A 17,422-nucleotide genomic window follows, 5' to 3' on the forward strand; every position below is an offset into this window, starting at 1 on the left:
TGCGCAGGGCTGCTTTGAGTGAATCACTTCTTCTAGCTGGTTTCCACACTGCTAAGCAGCGATTTTGGCTTTCTCCATGGTTTCACGTGGATTTTGGTTGCCAGGCTGCAACACGCATTGCTGTGCATCCACAGTGATGGGAAGGCATAGAAACCAGAGGGAAATGCGGGGGCTGACCCGTGCAGAGCTGCTCCTTCCCCTGCTCTCCCTCCCCAGCAAAACTTGCCCTAATTTTGACTCTTATCCCCATTCAGAAGAGGGAAAGAAGCACCAGCCTCACCTTAAACTGCCTGACAGGGGCCAGGAAAAACCACTGCTGATCTCTCAGTACCAGTCTCTGAGAAACCTAGAAAATGCACTACGGGAGCCCCTTTCCATAGCTCTGCTAGGTCCAGAGATGTGGTAGAGGCTCAAGGCTTTATAGCCTATTACTGCTCCTCCTGCGTCCCTCTGCAAGGTAACTGCTCCACAGGAGAGAGCTCCATCCCTGTCTATCATCACTATCTACTCTCCTGCTTCAGGACCACCAGCCACCTTCAACTGCTGCTTGAAATAATTAAGCTTAATTCAAGCAACTGCCTCCAGCTGCTTATCACCTTAAAGCTTGCTTCATCCCCCAGACCTGGGAGGTGGTGGAAGTTGGGCTTTTTCTTTTCTAACTACGTCAATTGATCTAATAAAAGACCTTTTTCTTCTCTTCCAAGCCTGTCTCACTAAAAGCTGATGCATTAGTCACCCATTAGTTATCCTTACTTCTTATTTTGAAAGTGTTACAAAACCCATTAAAATGAGATTGCAAGTATTTAAAAATTCCCTAAGTTTCAAAATATTCATTTCCCATAGCATCTCTGTGAAATTTTTAACAGAGTGCAGAAAATAAAGAGGTGCAAATGTTTTGGTTACTCCAAAAGCTGTTCCTCTTGGGGAAAAACAGGGTTTTCCAGCTGTGAAAAATGACCTTAATGACTGCAGTAAATGAAAACCACGTACTGTGAAACATACAGCAAAGCACACGGAAAGTTCACCAAAGGCCTTGCTATAAACAGGGATGTTGTGCCTTGCACTGTGGGGGGCTAAAGCAAGGAAGAGTAATCTGGCTTCTCCCACCACCTTCATGAGGGTGCAATAGTTGGAGGTGGCCCCCAGAAACCCTGATGCCAGCCCCACGCCACTCACCAGTGACTTTTCCTCCTGCCTCAGCCACTGGTAATCCTCCACCATCTGCTTCTGCTGCTTGTCCAGGACCTGCCGCATCTTGAGCCGCTCCATCTCCCACAGTTTCTGGGCCTCCTCCCTGCTGTTGGGCCGGAGGAAATCTTCCTCCTAGCAGAGGGAGGCAGTGGTGACAGCGGGGCTTGGGTGCCAGTGCCCTGCTCAGTGCATGCAAGCCATGCACCACATCTGCTCGTCTGCGGTCATGCCTTCACCCGGACGTGCGTGCCCTCATGCATGGCCGGGAGCTGGAGATACCCCCGGGCCTTCGCAGGTCTGCGTGAGCAGGCACCATCCCTTCAACCTGAGCAGCCAGCAAACAGCCCTCAGAGGCAGGACGTTGGCAGGATGTGGCCCTCCCGTAGCTGGGTCAGGAACGGCTTTTAGCTTGAAGCAGCAGACACGGCAGCAGCACAAAGCGAAGCACACTGCATCCCTCACCCTCCCGCTGAGCCCCTTCCTCTCCCACATGCAGCAACCCCACCGGGCCAGGGATGAGGTGGCCTGTGGTTCGGGGCAGGGATGTCCTCCGGGCACAGCAAGGCTGGGGAGACTCTCTCTTACCCTCATGCTGTGGCGCTTGAAGACGTTGTGGCGGTTGAGCGGCGGGGTGTGCAGGGAGCTGGCTGGCGACTGGTACTCGGCGGGGCTGGTGAGCGTGGGCGAGCTGGCACACAGACCCTCGGGCACCTGCGGGTGGGCAGGGGCACGGGGAGCGGGGCAGCGCGGGGCACAAAAACCAGGCCGAGGGAGGTTAGTGTGGATGGGCAGACGGATGGACAGACAGAACGGCGAGCGGAGAGCACTTGGGAGAGGGGCTTTCGCACCAGGGCTTGCAGGAGGTAGATCTCCCTCCACCCCAATGGCCATCCACGGCTCAGGAATGCAGGCTTGGCTCTTCCTCTGGCTCCTGGCCGGGAGGTTTGCTCTGGCGCCCTGACCACAGGCTTGAGATCGGGGGCTGCCTCTTCTCGCTCCCCTACCCAAACCCATCCCTGAGGAGGTGTCCAAAATAGCAGCTGCTCTTGCAGGCTTTACCATGGCACTCTGGGGCTGGAACAGACACTGTCCCACCAAAGTGGTGGCATCCCAGCGGTGACACCCAAGGGTGCCACAGGTGCCCTATTGCACCTTGCTCCCCTGCCACCCAGCACAGCGCTCTTCAGATAAAGGAGAGCTGAGACAGCACAAGGGGAAAGGACTCGCCAAAGCCTGAGATGGAGACCCCAGGCCCCCAGCCAAAAGTGTGCTCTAGCATCTGGACCAGCTGAGTGGTCAGGATGATGTCCAGCCTGATCCAGAGCAATAGGAGCACTGTGAGCGCTCAGGGACCATGCTCTACACTTCAGATTTCTGAGAGACATTAGGCAAAAATTTAAACATCCAAATTCTGCCCATCAGCTCCCACAACAGCTCCCAAGACTAAGCAGTGACCTCCCCTGTGCAACCATGGAAAAGGCCACCAAATTCAGCCTCCAGTAATGCCAGAGAACATCTCCTCTCTTCAGAGCTGCATGGGCAAACTGGCCTGTGCCACATGGCAACCTGCTCTGTCACCCTTCCCTGGGGCGAAAGCCTCTCTCTGAGCTCCAAGGCACGAACAAAACATGGGATGTGAGCCGTGTGGTTAGAACAGGGATGAATCCGAAGTAGAGCTGCGTCCTGCTTGCAAGGCAAAAGGAAGCACTCAATGGTGCAGCGGCGTGGATCTGCTTGGCAGCCGCTGTCTCAGACCCAAAGGCTGTGATGTCAAGTGCCTCAAGGACTGGAGTACAGGTCAAGCCCTGGGTGCTGATTTCTGGTGTCAACCCCCTTGCTCAGGTCCCAACTGGCTTGTCCCGCCCTGGAGCCTCACCTGGAACTGTAGCTTGGGAGCCAGGAGGTTGTTCTGGGGTGGTGGTTTATATTTGGGCCTGCTGGGCTGTGGGAGGAGAGGAAGAAGGAGAAATGCAGATGAATAAAATGTCTTTCCTGCTAGCTTAGCTCAGGGAGGCCCATTTTCCCCTGCAGCAAGGGCCAGCCAGGTCACCTGCCCAGGGTCATGGTATTGCACACGTCCTTGGGGTGAGGGGGGAAGTGAAACCACAGCTCTGCTGGTAATAACACCCTCGGGCATCCCCAGAGAGGGGCTGGCACCTGGTGTCCTGCCCACACTGGCCATGCTGGACTCTACCCTCTCCTCACCTTTGGTGGTGGCTCCTGGAATGATGGTGGCTCCATGATTTTGGGAGGCCGATGGCGATTGTTCCTCTCCTGTTCCTTGGCAAGCTCCTTCTCCATCAGGTAAATGTCACTGCATGAGGAGGTGAAGGGAGGAACCCCCAGCAGGGAGTGTTAGCACAGCCTCATCTGGCAGGGACATGTCCCAGGTGCTGGGGAGCACTGGGGGATTCAAAAGCTGGATGTGTCATGGAAAGCATGAGTGAGCAAGGACGAGTGGGAAGAGCAAAGGGAAAGGACTGGGAGAAGACAGTCCTGGCTGGCCACACAGAAGCATTGCCACAGCTGGTCCCCGCTGTTTGCATGGCTGAGACACTTCCCCTTTGCAAACAGGGTCAGGACACCCCGGCCGCACCACCATGTCACGCTGCCATACTGGCCCTAAAAGGCAGAGCAGGCTGGGGTATGAGATCTCCCTCAGAGGTCTGTGGAGCCTGTCCTGATTTCCACGCTCCCCAACCATCAGCACAGTTTGTGCAGCTTCTTCTCACTTGATTCCTGGGAAAGAAAATGGCTCAATAATACTAGACTAAAGAGTGAATTGGCCAAAGCTTCTGGAGGAACCTCTTGGGAATGTAGTGAGATATGGAAGCTGCTACAAAACTGAGACAATCTTTGTGTATTCAATTTATCTGCCATTTTGGAATTAAAAAGAGATAATTTTCCAAATTATGAGCAGAAACGAATTAATACTCCCTTGTCCATCAGAAGCAAACCTTCATTGCAATCCAAACACCACTACTATAAGCTGGAGAGAGGTCATAAAGTCTTCTGAATTCAGGGTTTGTCAGAAAGCTCAAGACCTCATCTCTTGCAGGGTTCAATTTTTCTTTTGCCCATCTGTCCACCTCACCACCAAACCATCACACCTCACTGCCTCTCATCAGGCACTCCATCACTGCCACCCTGCTCACCTCAAGCTGCAGACCAACTCCTTGAACTTGGGCCTTTCACTGGGGTCATAATCCCAGCAGCGTGTCATGAGGGTGTAAAGGACAGGTGGGCAGAGGTCGGGCTTGGGGAGGCGGTCGCCCTTCTCCAGCACTCCGATCACGTCCTTGTTCTCCAGCCAGAAGAAGGGTTGCTTGCCGTAGCTCAGGATCTCCCACATGCACACGGCTGGGGACACAAGACATTGTGGCTCAGGGCAGGTAGCATGAGGAGCCACAGCTTGCACTGATGGGGTGGCTAACATGACACCGGGTTAGAAGAGCAAGCTCTACTGATGCTATGGGAGCTAGCCATGGAATCACCACTCGCTTGGGTTTTTGGAGATCTGGTTACAGCTCCATGCTCTGCTACATGACTCCAGGCTGGTCACTTGGCTACTCTGCATTTTTGTTCCCCATGTGAAAAACACAGAGAAAAGAGCTTTCCCAGGCATCTGCGAGGAACTATGCTCCTCTGTCACTGGTGAGCACAGGACTATCAGGATGAACAGACTGACAGATGAGCACTAGAGGCTATGGGGAGGGGCAGATAAGTAGGAAGATGGATATTTGCAAGGGGCAGAGTTTAACTCAGCCTCCCTGACCGGAGACCAAGGTCTTGAATTCCCTGGAGGAGGAAGAGGCACTTAGTGATGGCTGAATTGCAGGAAGACCCAAGCTCTGTCCTGGAATCCTTCTTCTAAGGTACCTAAGGCAAATCTGGGCAATATCACCACACTAGATTTGCACCAGGGAGCCGAGAGCAGAATTTGGCCCTATGAGTTAAGACAGTGCCCTGCAAGGTGGGCAGCCCTCAGGAGCCTGCTCTGTCCCCATCTCACCACGCACCAAACATCCACACGTCACTGGCCGTCGTAAAGCGGCGGAAGTTGATGGACTCTGGTGACATCCACTTGATGGGGAGACGGGTCACAGATGCTGGTGGAGGGAGAGACAGTGGCCACAGTTACAGTGAGGCTGCAGCCCTGGGTGAGCAGCGTGGCAGGAGAAGAGGCAGGCCCATCACAACCATATGCAGGCAGGGCAGGCAGACGATCTCAGCATGGCCCCTGCCACCTGCCCCTGTTACGCTAACCCTGGTCTCTTCCCACCACCCCTCACTTGCCCTGCCTGCAATTGCATTGAGCCCCATCACATGCCTGCTCTTGTGTCCAGGGCCACCAAGCCCATAACAAACCCCTTACCTTTATAGTATTCCTCTTCTTCTATGTATCTGGAGAGCCCAAAGTCACCCAGCTTCACACATTCTGGTGAGGCCACGAGGATATTCCTCACAGCAATATCCCTGCAAGGAGAGAGAACTCTGGGGAGAAGGAGGCATCTGGAGAAGGGATGGACTAAGCCTTGCTCAGGCCAGGAGACAAGCTCACAGCTGGAAAATCAGCTCACCTGGCTGCAAAATGCCCCCACCTCCGTCCACAGCAAAGGGTGCTGCCAGCATCCCTTACCAGCTTGCCCACACAGCATAGTCCTGCTTTCCCATCAATCCATCCCAGCCCCAGGTCTGTACCTTTCCCTTCCCCTCTCAGCATCCGGACCTTCTCCTTCTCCCTCAGCTCCCAAGAGGGGACTTGCCTCTCCAAGGAAAGCAGGGTAGGTGGAGACTGCCTCCCCACCAGGAAAGCACAGCAGCGTCTATGTTAGCACCTCAATACCCCACACATTGCAATGAGCCAGGGCTTGAGAGAGGCCTGCTCCCCCTGCTCCATCAAGCAGTGCCCCATCCATCTCCAATATAAAGCCTAGCACGTTGGAATTTGCCATTTCAAAAGGGAATTCCCTTCCCTAATGTCCATCTCCACATGCTGGGTCCTTCTGAGCTGCCACACAGGCCCATGGCCAAACCTCCTCCCTTGACCTGTGTTACCTGTGGACGCAGTTGATGGCCTCCAGGTAAGACAGGGCTTTGCTGATCTGCAGCGCGTACAGGATGAGTGTAGGCACAGTCAGTGAGTGCTTGTTCTGCTCGAGGTACTGCCCCAGCTGCGAAGCAGAGCTGAGTTTAAGGGCTGGGCCGTTGCACAGCCCAGCACAACACCATGGAGCTAGGGGAGGAAGGGTGGCAGAGGGACAGCTCAGCCCCACTGCCTCGCTGTATGGCTCCCCCACCCTGCTCACCTCTCCGTAGGGGTAGAGCTCCATAATGATCCAGGTTGGCTCCTCTTCCGCGATGCCGATGAGCTTTACGATATGGGGGTGGTCCAGCTTCTTCATCAGCACTGCAGGGAGACCACTGTCAGACACTGAGCCGTGCCACATGGGGCACCTGCCCCAGGAACCCAGACCTTCCTCTAGGAGCACAGGGCCAGATCTCTGCCATAACAGGGCAGATGACAGGGCAGAAGGAATTGCCAGGGATATCCTAGTATGTCTGCAACAGGGCTGGGGCTGGAGAAATCTCCTGACTTCTACTTTCTGAGGTTCTGTGGCCAGATGGTGCCTGTCTGCTCTCATGCAAGGTTTCTGTAGCTTTCCTTCCTCCTCTGCTAGCCACCTCTCCCATAAGACACTATTTTGGAGAACGGGCATGTCACAGGAGAGAGGGCATGGGACCACTTCCCTCTTCCACTCCGTTCTGCCTTGCAACACTGGTATGTCTCAGGAAGAGTACAGGGAACAGAAGGTGCAGGGACCATGTCTTGCTGTCCTGTCCCTAACACCTAGCCAGCGCAGTGTTGCAAACACCTCTAGGCCCCAGCACCTTCGTCCCCTGCAGCCAGTCCCCTCTGTAGCCCCTTGCAGCCTGGATCTGACCTGCAAGCAGTTTTCCTCTGGTCCCTTTGGATCAGCTGCCTATTCCACCCACCTGTGTTGCCTTTCTCTGGCTGGCTGCAGCCCTGCCAGCCCGGGAGCTGCTAGCAGTGAAGGTATGAAGGCACAAGCCCCATGATGTCCCTTCCCATCTCCTCCTAGCACTGCTCAGTATCAACCCATCTGCGCTCTCAGTGTGACAGAGCCGAAGATCCAGGAGGGACAACCTGCCTCTTAGCTTTCCCTCGTCCCCTCTGCTCACCTCTGAGCCCTTGTGCAGAGTCCTGCAAGAAGTGACCTCCCTCTGGACCAGAATCTTGGTCAGCCCTAGCCTGATGCCTGTATCAGGCATCAGGGATCTCAGAGCAGGAGAGAGGGTCCACGTGGGAGGCTATGGTGCAAGCACCGTACTGGGCAAAGGCCAGTTGTGCCCATGGTGGAGGAGGCCACCTCAGAGCTGGCCATAACACCCCAAAGGGCAGCAGGACTCCCAGCACACCTGCTTCGCTCAGGAACTTGTCCTTGTTCTCCGGGCTGCAGTCCTTCTTGCAAGTCTTCACAGCCACGTTGATCCGCTCCCCTTTCTGCAATGAGAAGCAGAGGGAGGTTCCCCTTTTCACCCCACACCCATCATGCTTTACCCCACTTCCCTCAGCTGTCACTGCCGGGAAGAGTGGAGGATGGTGGGGAATGGAGAGGGGAGAAAACTCACTGGGTTGGTGTAGATGCCCTCATACACTTCTCCGAAGAAGCCTTCCCCAAGGATCCTGCCCAGCGTGATGTCCTCCCGGGAGATCCCATAGTACTGGACTTCATGGATGGGGAGATAGGGTAGGACCAGTGGGTGCTGGCAGCCCCTCTCTCCTGAGAGCAGCCACACGGGAAGCTGCCTACACCCCAGTCCCGACCCATGGGCAAAGCGCTCATGCTGAGCAGGAGATTTTGGTGACCCTTGGGTACCCTTCTCCATCAACCCCTCACCAAAGGCAGAGCCATGGGTCCCACTCTATGGCATGCAGAGCAATTCCTGCTCCTTCAGCCCCTCTGAGGACATAAAATGAGCTGTGTGGGCATAGTCTTGCTCCTTGCTTTTGGAGGGTGGAGAGGGGTAGGTGAGGTCAGGATGGGAAACTGGGATAGGGAAGAGGGTGAGAAACAGAGAAGAAAACAGTGGGCCTGGTTGGGGCACTGGAGAATAGGGAAGAGGAGGCCATGTCCTGGTTGGGGGGTGAAGAAATGGGTGAAATGGGCAATGTGGGAGTTTCTGCAGGCGTTGGTGGTATGGCGGGTGATGTGACAGGTAGAATGGCAGACGTGGCAGGAGGTGTGCGACAGGAGAGCAGGGGAGCTGGCACATATCTCCACATGAGCTCAGCAAGGCCCTGCTCCAGGAGTCCAGCTCCAGCCCCACACTGCCCAGTATGGAGCACTTGGCAGGGATGACACTTACCTCCAGACCTTGGTCTTGAGGACTCATCTGGGATTTCTGCATAAATATCAGATTCTAGAGCAAGGAAGACATTTCAGGTACTGATTCAGACAGCTACTCAGGCACACACATTTCTTGCCGTGTCCCCAAAGGGTCTGGCCCTTCATGGTCAGAGTCTCTTGGTGTCCCTGCAGGGTACCACCTGCAGGCCTGGCTTTCACGCTCACAGTAGGATGCTCGGCTGCATCTCTTTGAGTGTGCTGTCACATACAAAGAGCCCGGGGTGTCTGGCTCCATCAAACCCCCAAACCCCACGCTCCTATGTCCCCCTCTCAGAAAGGCTGTGGGACAGCCCTCTTGGCACCCCTAGGCTGGTGGTAAGCAAGGAAAAGAGCCTAAAACTCACCCATGCTTATGCTGTCTGATAACACGGACTTTCTCTCCTCTACATGCCTATGGGGCAGACGGAGGCTCAGGTTATCGAACAAGGCAGGGAGACACCAGGACGGGGCTCATGCGCAGGGGCACAGCCCCACTCTGAGGGCCGTGTGCGACTTACTGGGTCGGGATCTGCGGCAGGCTGATCCTCTTCTCCTTTTCTGCAGAGTGGACAGCAGAAAGCCATTACCAGTCATTCCTGACAGACCCTGGGGACCTCTGGGCCTTCCCCTGCCCATCTGTGGCCATGGTGCTGCCTCCAGGGCAGATGTGGGACAGGTCACCCCATGCACCCTGTTAGATCCTCATGAAGTGTTAGGAGCAGATAGGGGAGAAGAAGTCTGCAGGAAATCAGCCAACTACCCTTGCTTTAGAGGTGCCACTACCCTTCGGCTAGGGACCAGCTGGGTTAGAGCACATGTGCAGCAATTTTGGCGGACCTCAGCTAGGACAGTCTAGCCCCAAGACAGCAGTCAGCGATGCTGTGGCCCTGGTGAATGAAAGTCTGAGGTGGAGAAGGATCTGATGGGTGCCGCAGAGCTGCAAGGTCTCAGGGGAAGCAGATGGGTAGCAAATGAGGGCTGCTGGGGATTGCTGGGGGGAGGCGGGGGAGGGAAGCCAGCCCTTGGGCCAGTCCTAGCTCCCCATCAAGACCCCGCTCCCGACTCCCCAGGAGACTCTGCTGGGCTCGGTGCTCCATGCTCACCTTTCTGGGGGAAAATGATGAGGGAGGTTTCCAGGTCCCCTTGCAGCCGGCAGTAGCCGTCTATGAGGTCGGCCATGTTCTCTGCTTCAGCCAGAGAGGATGTCTTGATAGCCAGGGACTAGGAGAGATGGCAGGGGCAGGGTTCCAGGTGAGCCCAAAACCTGGCATGCAGAGGGGCTACCCCAGCCCTGTGCACCCAGAGTCGAGGAGCAGGAGGACGCCAGGGTTAGGGCTCCCACCCCTCTCCTCTCCACCTCAGGGTAGCTCAGAACATCTCCAAGACCTCCTTTCCTGCTCAGCAGCAGCCCCCAGTCTCCCCCAAACCATCCTTCCCAGTGCCCCAGGACTCCCAATCCACACACCCAACACCAACCCACCCCAGAGCCCATGAGATCATCTGTCAAGTCCTACCTAATTTCATCCAACAATATCTCATTCAACAGAAAAACATGTCATCCCATGGTACCACCATCCCACCCACAGTCCAGCAGAGCCCAGCACACTCGCTACATTTGTGTTTAACCCTCCAGTCCCCAGCCCAGCGTGGCATCCACGCAGATGCCATGGCAGCCCTGCCTCCTCACCTGGGGGGTGCCCGCAAGCCCCAGTTGCAGCACGGCCCTGCCATCCTCCACGCTTGAGCACTTGATGGACTTGATGTGCCTGAACTCAGCCAAGCAGGTGGGCTGCAGGAAGAAGGGCATCACCAGGCTATCAGGTTCCCAGGATACAGCCAGCACTCAGAGACCAGTGATATTCTCACCCCTGCATACACAAACTTGTCCTGGCTCACTTTGGCCACTATTTGCTTTCTCTGGTGCTTCTTCCATGCTCCCTGGCACCCCACAACACAACTCATACACCATGAGCATCCCAGCTCCTTCCAAATTCAAGGGAGAAGAACCTGCTTAGGACCCCACCGTGCTTTGGCAGAGCTCCTGGGTCTCCTTCTCCCAGCCATAGCACCCAGCACACGCGCCACGTACCTTGGCCTCTTTGCTCGTCATCTGTCGGATGCCCTTGGGCCCAATGACAAGGTCCACGGTGATGTTCCACCCTTGCTGCAAGGGAAGCAGAAGGATGGCACAACTTTTGGGGGTCTCCCTCTGGAACCAGCTCCCTCCCCATCTGCCATGATAAGTGTGGGACACCCGGGAAAAACCACCTTTAAGGAGAGATTTGGAGAGGTGCTGGCTCAAAGAGGGGCCCAGCAGAGGGTGCAACACAAGGCAGCCCGAGGGAAGACCACTGCACTGGTCTTTTACCTCCTCCTCGCCCCAAAGGGGTTTGGCAAACTTCAGCTTCCCAGGCACCAGCTCATACCGGCCCCGCTTGCACTTGTCCGCGTGGAAGCAGCCCTGAGGGTCCCTGCCACCCAGAATCCCTCCTGCACCCCTAGCCCCTTGCAGTTGTCACTATCCTCCAAAAAGGACTCCCTAGTCCTTCCCTCCACCGCGGGGAAAGGGGAAAAACACTAAATTTCCCCTCCGAGCTGCCACTTCCCTTCTGAGACGTGACACCAAGGTATTTGCAGGATCAGGAATCCCCTCCCTGGGAGATTTGGATTTTTTGCCTTCCCTGGGAGTCCGTAACTAATTTCCAGGCATCGGTCATTCCCTGCAGAAACTCCCCAGAGCGCGTGTGGTTGCACCCGTGCACTGAATAACCAAAAGCAGAGCCCTTCTCTGGCCCAGAGGGAACGCGCAGGGACCAGCGTGCCCCTGCCTACTGAACCGCTCCGGCCGCGGGCACACGGTGGCTTTGCCCACACAGCTGGCTGGGGACAGCCCCGTGTGCGCCCTCCCAAGCGGTGCCGCGCAGGGTCCGGGCTGCCACGAGCCATGCCGAGCGCGGCTTGGGACTCACTATGAGCTCGCAGCGGTAGCTCTCCTGGTCGATGTTGGCGAAGGTGGCAAGGGTGTGCAGGAACTTGAGGATGCACTCCTCCTCCCGCAGCAGGGCGTACTGCTGGAACGTCTGCTGGATCATCTTCCGAAACTGCTTGGGCTGTGGGCACAGCGGTTGCGAGTCACCCCGGGCACGGCCCAGCGGCGGGCAGCCTCGAGGGGCGCAGCAGGAGCAAGCGCAGCCTTGCACACGCACGCAGACGCGTACGCACACACACCTGCAGGGACGCTCACCTGCAGCTGTGAACATGCACCTGCACATACAGGTACATCTGCGTGCATGCCCATACGTGTGCACACGCATGTGCGTGCCAGTATGCCTCCCCGTGTGTGTACATCTACATGTATATGGACATATAAGAGTGCACACACATGTGCAGACCCACACATGCACACACATGGCTGCAGGTGTGTATGCATACGTACTCACACACATGTGCGCATGCAGATATAGCTTCACATGTGTGAGCAGATGTTCCCTCATTCAAACATACGTATACATACACATGCATGCATACACATACGTGGGCATGAAGATGCACCTTCACATGCGTGTGCAGACCTCTGCATGTGCACAAGTGTGGCAGATATGCACGTACATGTGTTTGCAAAGCTGCACGTGGGCAAAGCTGCACACCCATGAACATCCTTGGCCACATATGTGCATGCATACCTACCTTGTATATGTGCACGCAGACCTATGTGTACACATGAACACACTCATCCGTGCACATGCGCACCTGGACACAAACCCCTCACCTTCAGATTCTCCTGCATCTGGCTGGGGAAGAACAGGTCCAGGCCCACCTCCTTCCTGGAAAGCAGAAACCCCCCGTGCATATTAGTGACCCTGCAGAGCATCTCTGGGGACTGCAGAGCAGTGACATGTGGCATATGGTTGGCACGTGTGCTGGGCAAAGGGGGTCCCCGCTCAGGGGCAATGGGGTGCTCATCGCTGAGAAGCTGCTGTCCCTGTGCGGGCACAAGGAGCGAGCCCACGGCCTGCCGGGGAAGGGACGGCGGGCTCCCAGCCTGCTCTTGCTGCACCCTTCACATCAGCAGGGCCACCTCAAGCCTCAGGAGGATAAGGAGAGTCGGCGCCGAAGGCCCATCTGTAGGGTCCCAGCCGGAAGGGGGGCGGTTGAGGGGCGAGGGTTTTCTGGGCAGGTAGGGGGGCTCTTTGGGGGATCCCGAGGGGAGCAGTCCAGCAGGTCCAGCTGTGCCTACTCACTCCAGGAGCTCGAAGTTGGACTTCTTCTCCAGGGCATTCTGAGGCATATCCTTGTAAAATCTCCTGCAATAAGGGAGAGACGCTGGAGAGCCACATAGCCACTGCCCACACGTCCCGCTGTCCCTGCCCTCGGGTGCTCACGCCGCATCCTATCCCCTGAGTGCAGAGCCCCAACACACTCAGTGCAGCAAACTCCTCCCTCCCCTGCGAGGGTCCATCCAAACTCGCTCCTGTCCTCCCCATGCTGTCTGGCTCCCGAGGGCGTATGCTGGGATGCTCCGACGGCACGTACCTGAGCTCGAGGCAGCCCAGCTGCAAGGCCATGCCTTCGCTCACCTTGCTGGCATAATTCTGCATGTACTCGCTGCGGAGCTGCACAGGACAACGCGGCGTCAGAAGGCTGTGGAGGCGTCTGCATGTCCTGCAGCTCCCACGCTACCCTGCACCCCCAGCTCGCATGCAGCAGGGGCAGGAGCGGGGTAAAGAGATTTATTGCTACAGCCAAGCTGGCTGGGACTGGTAGCTGCTGCTGGAGACCCACAGATCCAGTGGCTGCACAGGACCACAGGAGTGGGCTGCAGCCTCAGGGAGATGGTGTGCAGGCAAATGGGCTGCAAGGTCCTGGGGTTCACGGACACACACTTACAGGGCTGGGGAGCAGGAGAAGCCCTCCTGGTGCCGGGGCAGTGGCTCTGGAGGTGAGTCAAGGTGGCTGAAGCAGCCCTTGCACACCCAGGCGCAGTGACATTTTATTGGGGTTGAGGTCAGGGGGCTCAGGAGACATCGTTTAAGCCTCTGACCTGCTGGTAGAAGTAGAGCAGTGTGGTCCTGTCTTCCTTGAAACGCTCCATGTAATCCTCTGGGAGATATCGGATTTGGAGATCATACCTAGCAGCACAGGAGAGCCCCTCGTTCAGCTCGGCTGGCACCCCCAGCTTGGCACGGGAGCAGCTCTCCCTTTGACGGGGAGTGCGGAGAGTCCACGGCCACCGCGGGGGTACCTGTCTGCCTACCTCCACTCGGCCTCCAGGTGCAGGCACTCGTACTTCTCCTGCACTTCGCCCACCGTCAGGTCCGGGTGCAGCCAGTGGATCTCATCCGACTTGACGTGCTTCAGGCGGAGCCCGTAGCACTCAGCCAGCTTGATGTCAGGCCCCATGCGGCCGCTCACCAGGATGGACTTGATCACCTCCTGGTGAAGGCGGTGGGAAAAGTAGCCGTGAGACCCACATGGCTGATGCTGGCATCCCCAGCGGCACGTTTCATGGCTGCCCTTGCGCTCCAGGTCCCCACGGACCTGTCTGTGTTTACACCATGACCAGCCCTTGCTCAGCACAGTCCCCTTCATGGGACGGGACGGGATGGGACAGGACAGGACCGAAGAGGACAGGATGGGAACATGTTAAAACCAAGCTCTGACTGCTCATCCTTACCGCAGACCCCTGACACTACCCGGGAGCACTTATCCTCCCTGGGCAGCCGGCCCCTGGGCTTCTCTGTAACGTAACACTGGGGTGACTGCAGAGGTAAATTTATCTTTCCTCTTACAAGGGATCAGCTCCTTTAAGAGAGATCCTTGGATAAGGGAGGCATCAGTTTGCAGAGCTGAGTTCAGAGTTCCTGCAGTTTCTGTATACACATATTTCTAAAGCAGGTGTGTGCCTCCACTATGTGGGCACTTTAAAGCTGAATTTCCCCTTAAAACCCCCCTTTTCCCCCTTGCAAACTTTACACCTAGCCTTCAAGTCTATAGATGAGTTTAGAGAGCTCAAAAATGAAGAGAAAATACACTATGACTGCAACAGAAATATCCCTGTAGCAAGAACACAGCTCCATGCACAACTGCTAGCCCCAAGGATCTCCACACAGGGCCTCCAAAGATGCCTTGGCCTTGGCCAACCCACTATGCCACAACACATATGTTTTGGTCAAGGATGAAAATCTGATTGGGCCATTTGCTTCCTCCTTCGCACACCCGCAGAGCTACGCCTGATGCACAGCATCGTCCCACAAACAAGCATCAAAGCAGATACTGCTGGCAGTGCACAGCCTGGCTCACCCCAGCCCTGCGTCCTCGCCAGGCTTTCACTGACTAGAAGGGATGCGTGGGGAACAGAGAAAGAATATCTGATCCGTCCTTCAAATCTCCCAGTCTCCAGCTACTTGTGCCTGAGAAGCCTCCAAAGCCAGACATAGTTTCCAGATGTTCAGGAGCCCTCAATACATTTCTTCTCCAGGAGCTTGTCCTGTCTTGCCTGGACACCACAGTGACTTCTGACCTCTGCGGTAGTCTGCTCTCCCCAGCGAGGAGCAGCCTCCTCCTGCTTCAGGTACAGGAGAAGCAAGGACTAGCCAGAGCAGTTTGGTTTCACAGCCTCTCTCCTGTCTCTTGCTCCCAGGCACCTCTTTCCCAGCCTAGAGCATCCTTGCCTGCTCCGATTACTGCTGAGCTCCTTTCAAAAGCCTTCTGCCATACCATGAGCTCCTTTGGGCAACAGGAAGAGCAGCAGTGCCTTGGGCGTCCTGCTGGCTGAGCAACAAAGCCCAGCTCTGTGTTTCGGTCACCTCCACACAAGTGCTGCCCCCAGGATCAGCCCTGGCCAGCGCGTAGCATCACCCGCTGCACCAGGGCACGCAGCTCCCATGCTCCCCGCAGGAACGCAGCCCAGCCTGCAGGCCCCCTAAGCTGGCCTGGCATGGGTTTAGCTCAGCTGGTTAGAGCRTGGTGCTRCTAATGCCAAGGTCGTGGGTTCAATCCCCGCATGGGCTATGCTGAGGTTTAGGCTAGATGACCTCCAGAGGTCCCTTCCAACCTTACCATCCTACGGAAAAGAAACAATACTGTTTGCTGTCCTCTCCACTGATGCAGGGCTTTTGTGTTTTTGTGGGTTAGTCAGGGGCCTGCGAAGCTCTGCAGAGTGCACCGTGATAAGCATCTGCATTGAGAGCCACCCAAGGCAGATCTGACCCTGCAACCTGCAGATAAGCGGCTCAACATTGCTTCACCACACTGCGCCCTCCAGGTTTTCAGGTTCGCTAAACAACCCTTTGCCTGTGAGGATGGGTCTGAACAGGTCCTGGGGTGGGGCCAGTCCTGGGGTGGACGGGAGGCGTGAGGCTCTGGGGAGCAGCACAGACAGGGTGAAGTGGGAACRGAATCACAGAATCACAGAATGGGTAAGGTTGGAAGGGACCTCTGAAGACCATCCAACCTCCCTGCTCAAGCAGGATCACCTAGAGCATGTTAAACAGGGTTGCATCCAGGTGGGTTTTGAATATCTCCAGAGAAGGAGACTCCACAACCTCTCTGGGCAACCGGTTCCAGCGCATCTCCGCAGCGGCGCTTCACCACCAGACTTTGTGGCTTCTCTAGAGCAAGAGGAATAGCAGCTTGGAAATGCCAACTCCTCTCCACTGCCTGCAAAGGGGCCAGCAGCGACTTGCAGCGGCAGAGTCTTGCAGTGAGCAGGGAGTTAAAGCCATGGGACACCAGCCTGGCACGTTAGAGCCATGGGACACCAGCCTGGCCCATTAAGGCCATGGGACACCAGCCTGGCACGTTAGAGCCACGGGACACCAGCCTGTCCCATTAAGGCCACGCGACACCAGCCTGTCCCATTAAGGCCATGGGACACCAGCCTGGCACGTGAGAGCCATGGGACACCAGCCTGGCCCATTAAGGCCATGGGACACCAGCCTGGCTCATTAGAGCCATGGGACACCAGCCTGGCCCATTTCAGCCATGAGATACCAGTGTGGCACATTAAATCCGTGGGATGCCAGCCTGGCACATTAAAGCCATGCGATACCCACCAGGCACCGGGGTCTTCACTGATGCAACCCCGATTCACCTGAGTTTACCTGGGAAGGCCACAGCAAGGGAGCTTGGGCACTCAGACACGCGGATATTCCCAGCACGGCCGCACGAGGCGCGCGCACCCCTGCGCACATCGGCATGCTCACGTGTGCCCATATGTGCACGTGCACCTATGGGTGCACAGACCCTGGGGGACAAGCATGGCAGTTTCTCCTGCCGCCCCAGCCCTGCCCAGTTCCTCCCTTCCCTCCAGATCTTGGCGAGTCTCACTCTCGGGGCACCGGGGGATACGGTGCTGCAGGGAAAGGTGTCCGCCAGGAAACCAGCTCAGCTGCCACACGGACGGAAAGGGCCTCGCACCCCAGCCCGAGCGCGCCCCCATCGCCACCTACCCGGATCTCCATCGTCACGGGGCACTTCACCAGCTTGAAGTTCTTGCCCATGTTGAAGCTGTTGCTGTAGAAGCACACCTTGAGGATGCGCATCTCCTCGCGGTCGGCCTCCAGCGGCAGCATCACCATGGGGCTCTCCAGCGTCCCGGCCAGGCTGCGGAAGGAGCTGCTCCGCTGGCGGCCCAGCGCCTCCGGGATGGCCGACATCCTCACGACGCCCGGGCCGCTAGGAGCAGAGCATCCCTTCCCTGCGGGAGAGAGATGGCGATGGGGGGGCGCCACGCCGGGGGCCCACGGGGGACCCTGGAGAGGGGTGTCACCCTGCGGGATGGGGCGCACGGAGCCTCGCGGTGGACAAGGGCGGGCGAG

The 17,422-nt window shown here is 56.8% G+C and overlaps 1 protein-coding gene across 1 annotated transcript in view; it reads right to left on the reverse strand.

Annotated features, from left to right (window-relative positions):
• The window catches only part of PTK2B (protein tyrosine kinase 2 beta), a 28,878-nt gene that overhangs the window by 3,387 nt on the left and 8,069 nt on the right, over positions 1–17,422 (reverse strand). Inside the window, exons 2-25 of the mRNA XM_085305627.1 lie at positions 17,054–17,301; positions 13,858–14,036; positions 13,645–13,732; positions 13,137–13,216; positions 12,845–12,907; positions 12,373–12,427; positions 11,573–11,713; positions 10,693–10,767; positions 10,291–10,392; positions 9,707–9,824; positions 9,122–9,161; positions 8,969–9,015; positions 8,584–8,637; positions 7,846–7,943; positions 7,633–7,717; positions 6,501–6,601; positions 6,250–6,365; positions 5,567–5,667; positions 5,211–5,300; positions 4,347–4,551; positions 3,397–3,505; positions 3,068–3,133; positions 1,777–1,902; positions 1,177–1,323 (exon numbers count right to left, since the gene is read on the reverse strand). Coding sequence (XP_085161753.1) covers positions 1,177–1,323; positions 1,777–1,902; positions 3,068–3,133; positions 3,397–3,505; positions 4,347–4,551; positions 5,211–5,300; positions 5,567–5,667; positions 6,250–6,365; positions 6,501–6,601; positions 7,633–7,717; positions 7,846–7,943; positions 8,584–8,637; positions 8,969–9,015; positions 9,122–9,161; positions 9,707–9,824; positions 10,291–10,392; positions 10,693–10,767; positions 11,573–11,713; positions 12,373–12,427; positions 12,845–12,907; positions 13,137–13,216; positions 13,645–13,732; positions 13,858–14,036; positions 17,054–17,260 — 2,493 coding nt within the window. The 5' untranslated portion in view covers positions 17,261–17,301. The remainder of the gene's footprint in view (positions 1–1,176; positions 1,324–1,776; positions 1,903–3,067; positions 3,134–3,396; positions 3,506–4,346; positions 4,552–5,210; positions 5,301–5,566; positions 5,668–6,249; positions 6,366–6,500; positions 6,602–7,632; positions 7,718–7,845; positions 7,944–8,583; positions 8,638–8,968; positions 9,016–9,121; positions 9,162–9,706; positions 9,825–10,290; positions 10,393–10,692; positions 10,768–11,572; positions 11,714–12,372; positions 12,428–12,844; positions 12,908–13,136; positions 13,217–13,644; positions 13,733–13,857; positions 14,037–17,053; positions 17,302–17,422) is intronic.

Source organism: Rhea americana, unplaced genomic scaffold, assembly GCF_003343005.1.
Source record: "Rhea americana isolate MKP2758 unplaced genomic scaffold, rheAme1 scaffold_225, whole genome shotgun sequence".
NCBI classification, from domain to species: domain Eukaryota; kingdom Metazoa; phylum Chordata; class Aves; order Rheiformes; family Rheidae; genus Rhea; species Rhea americana.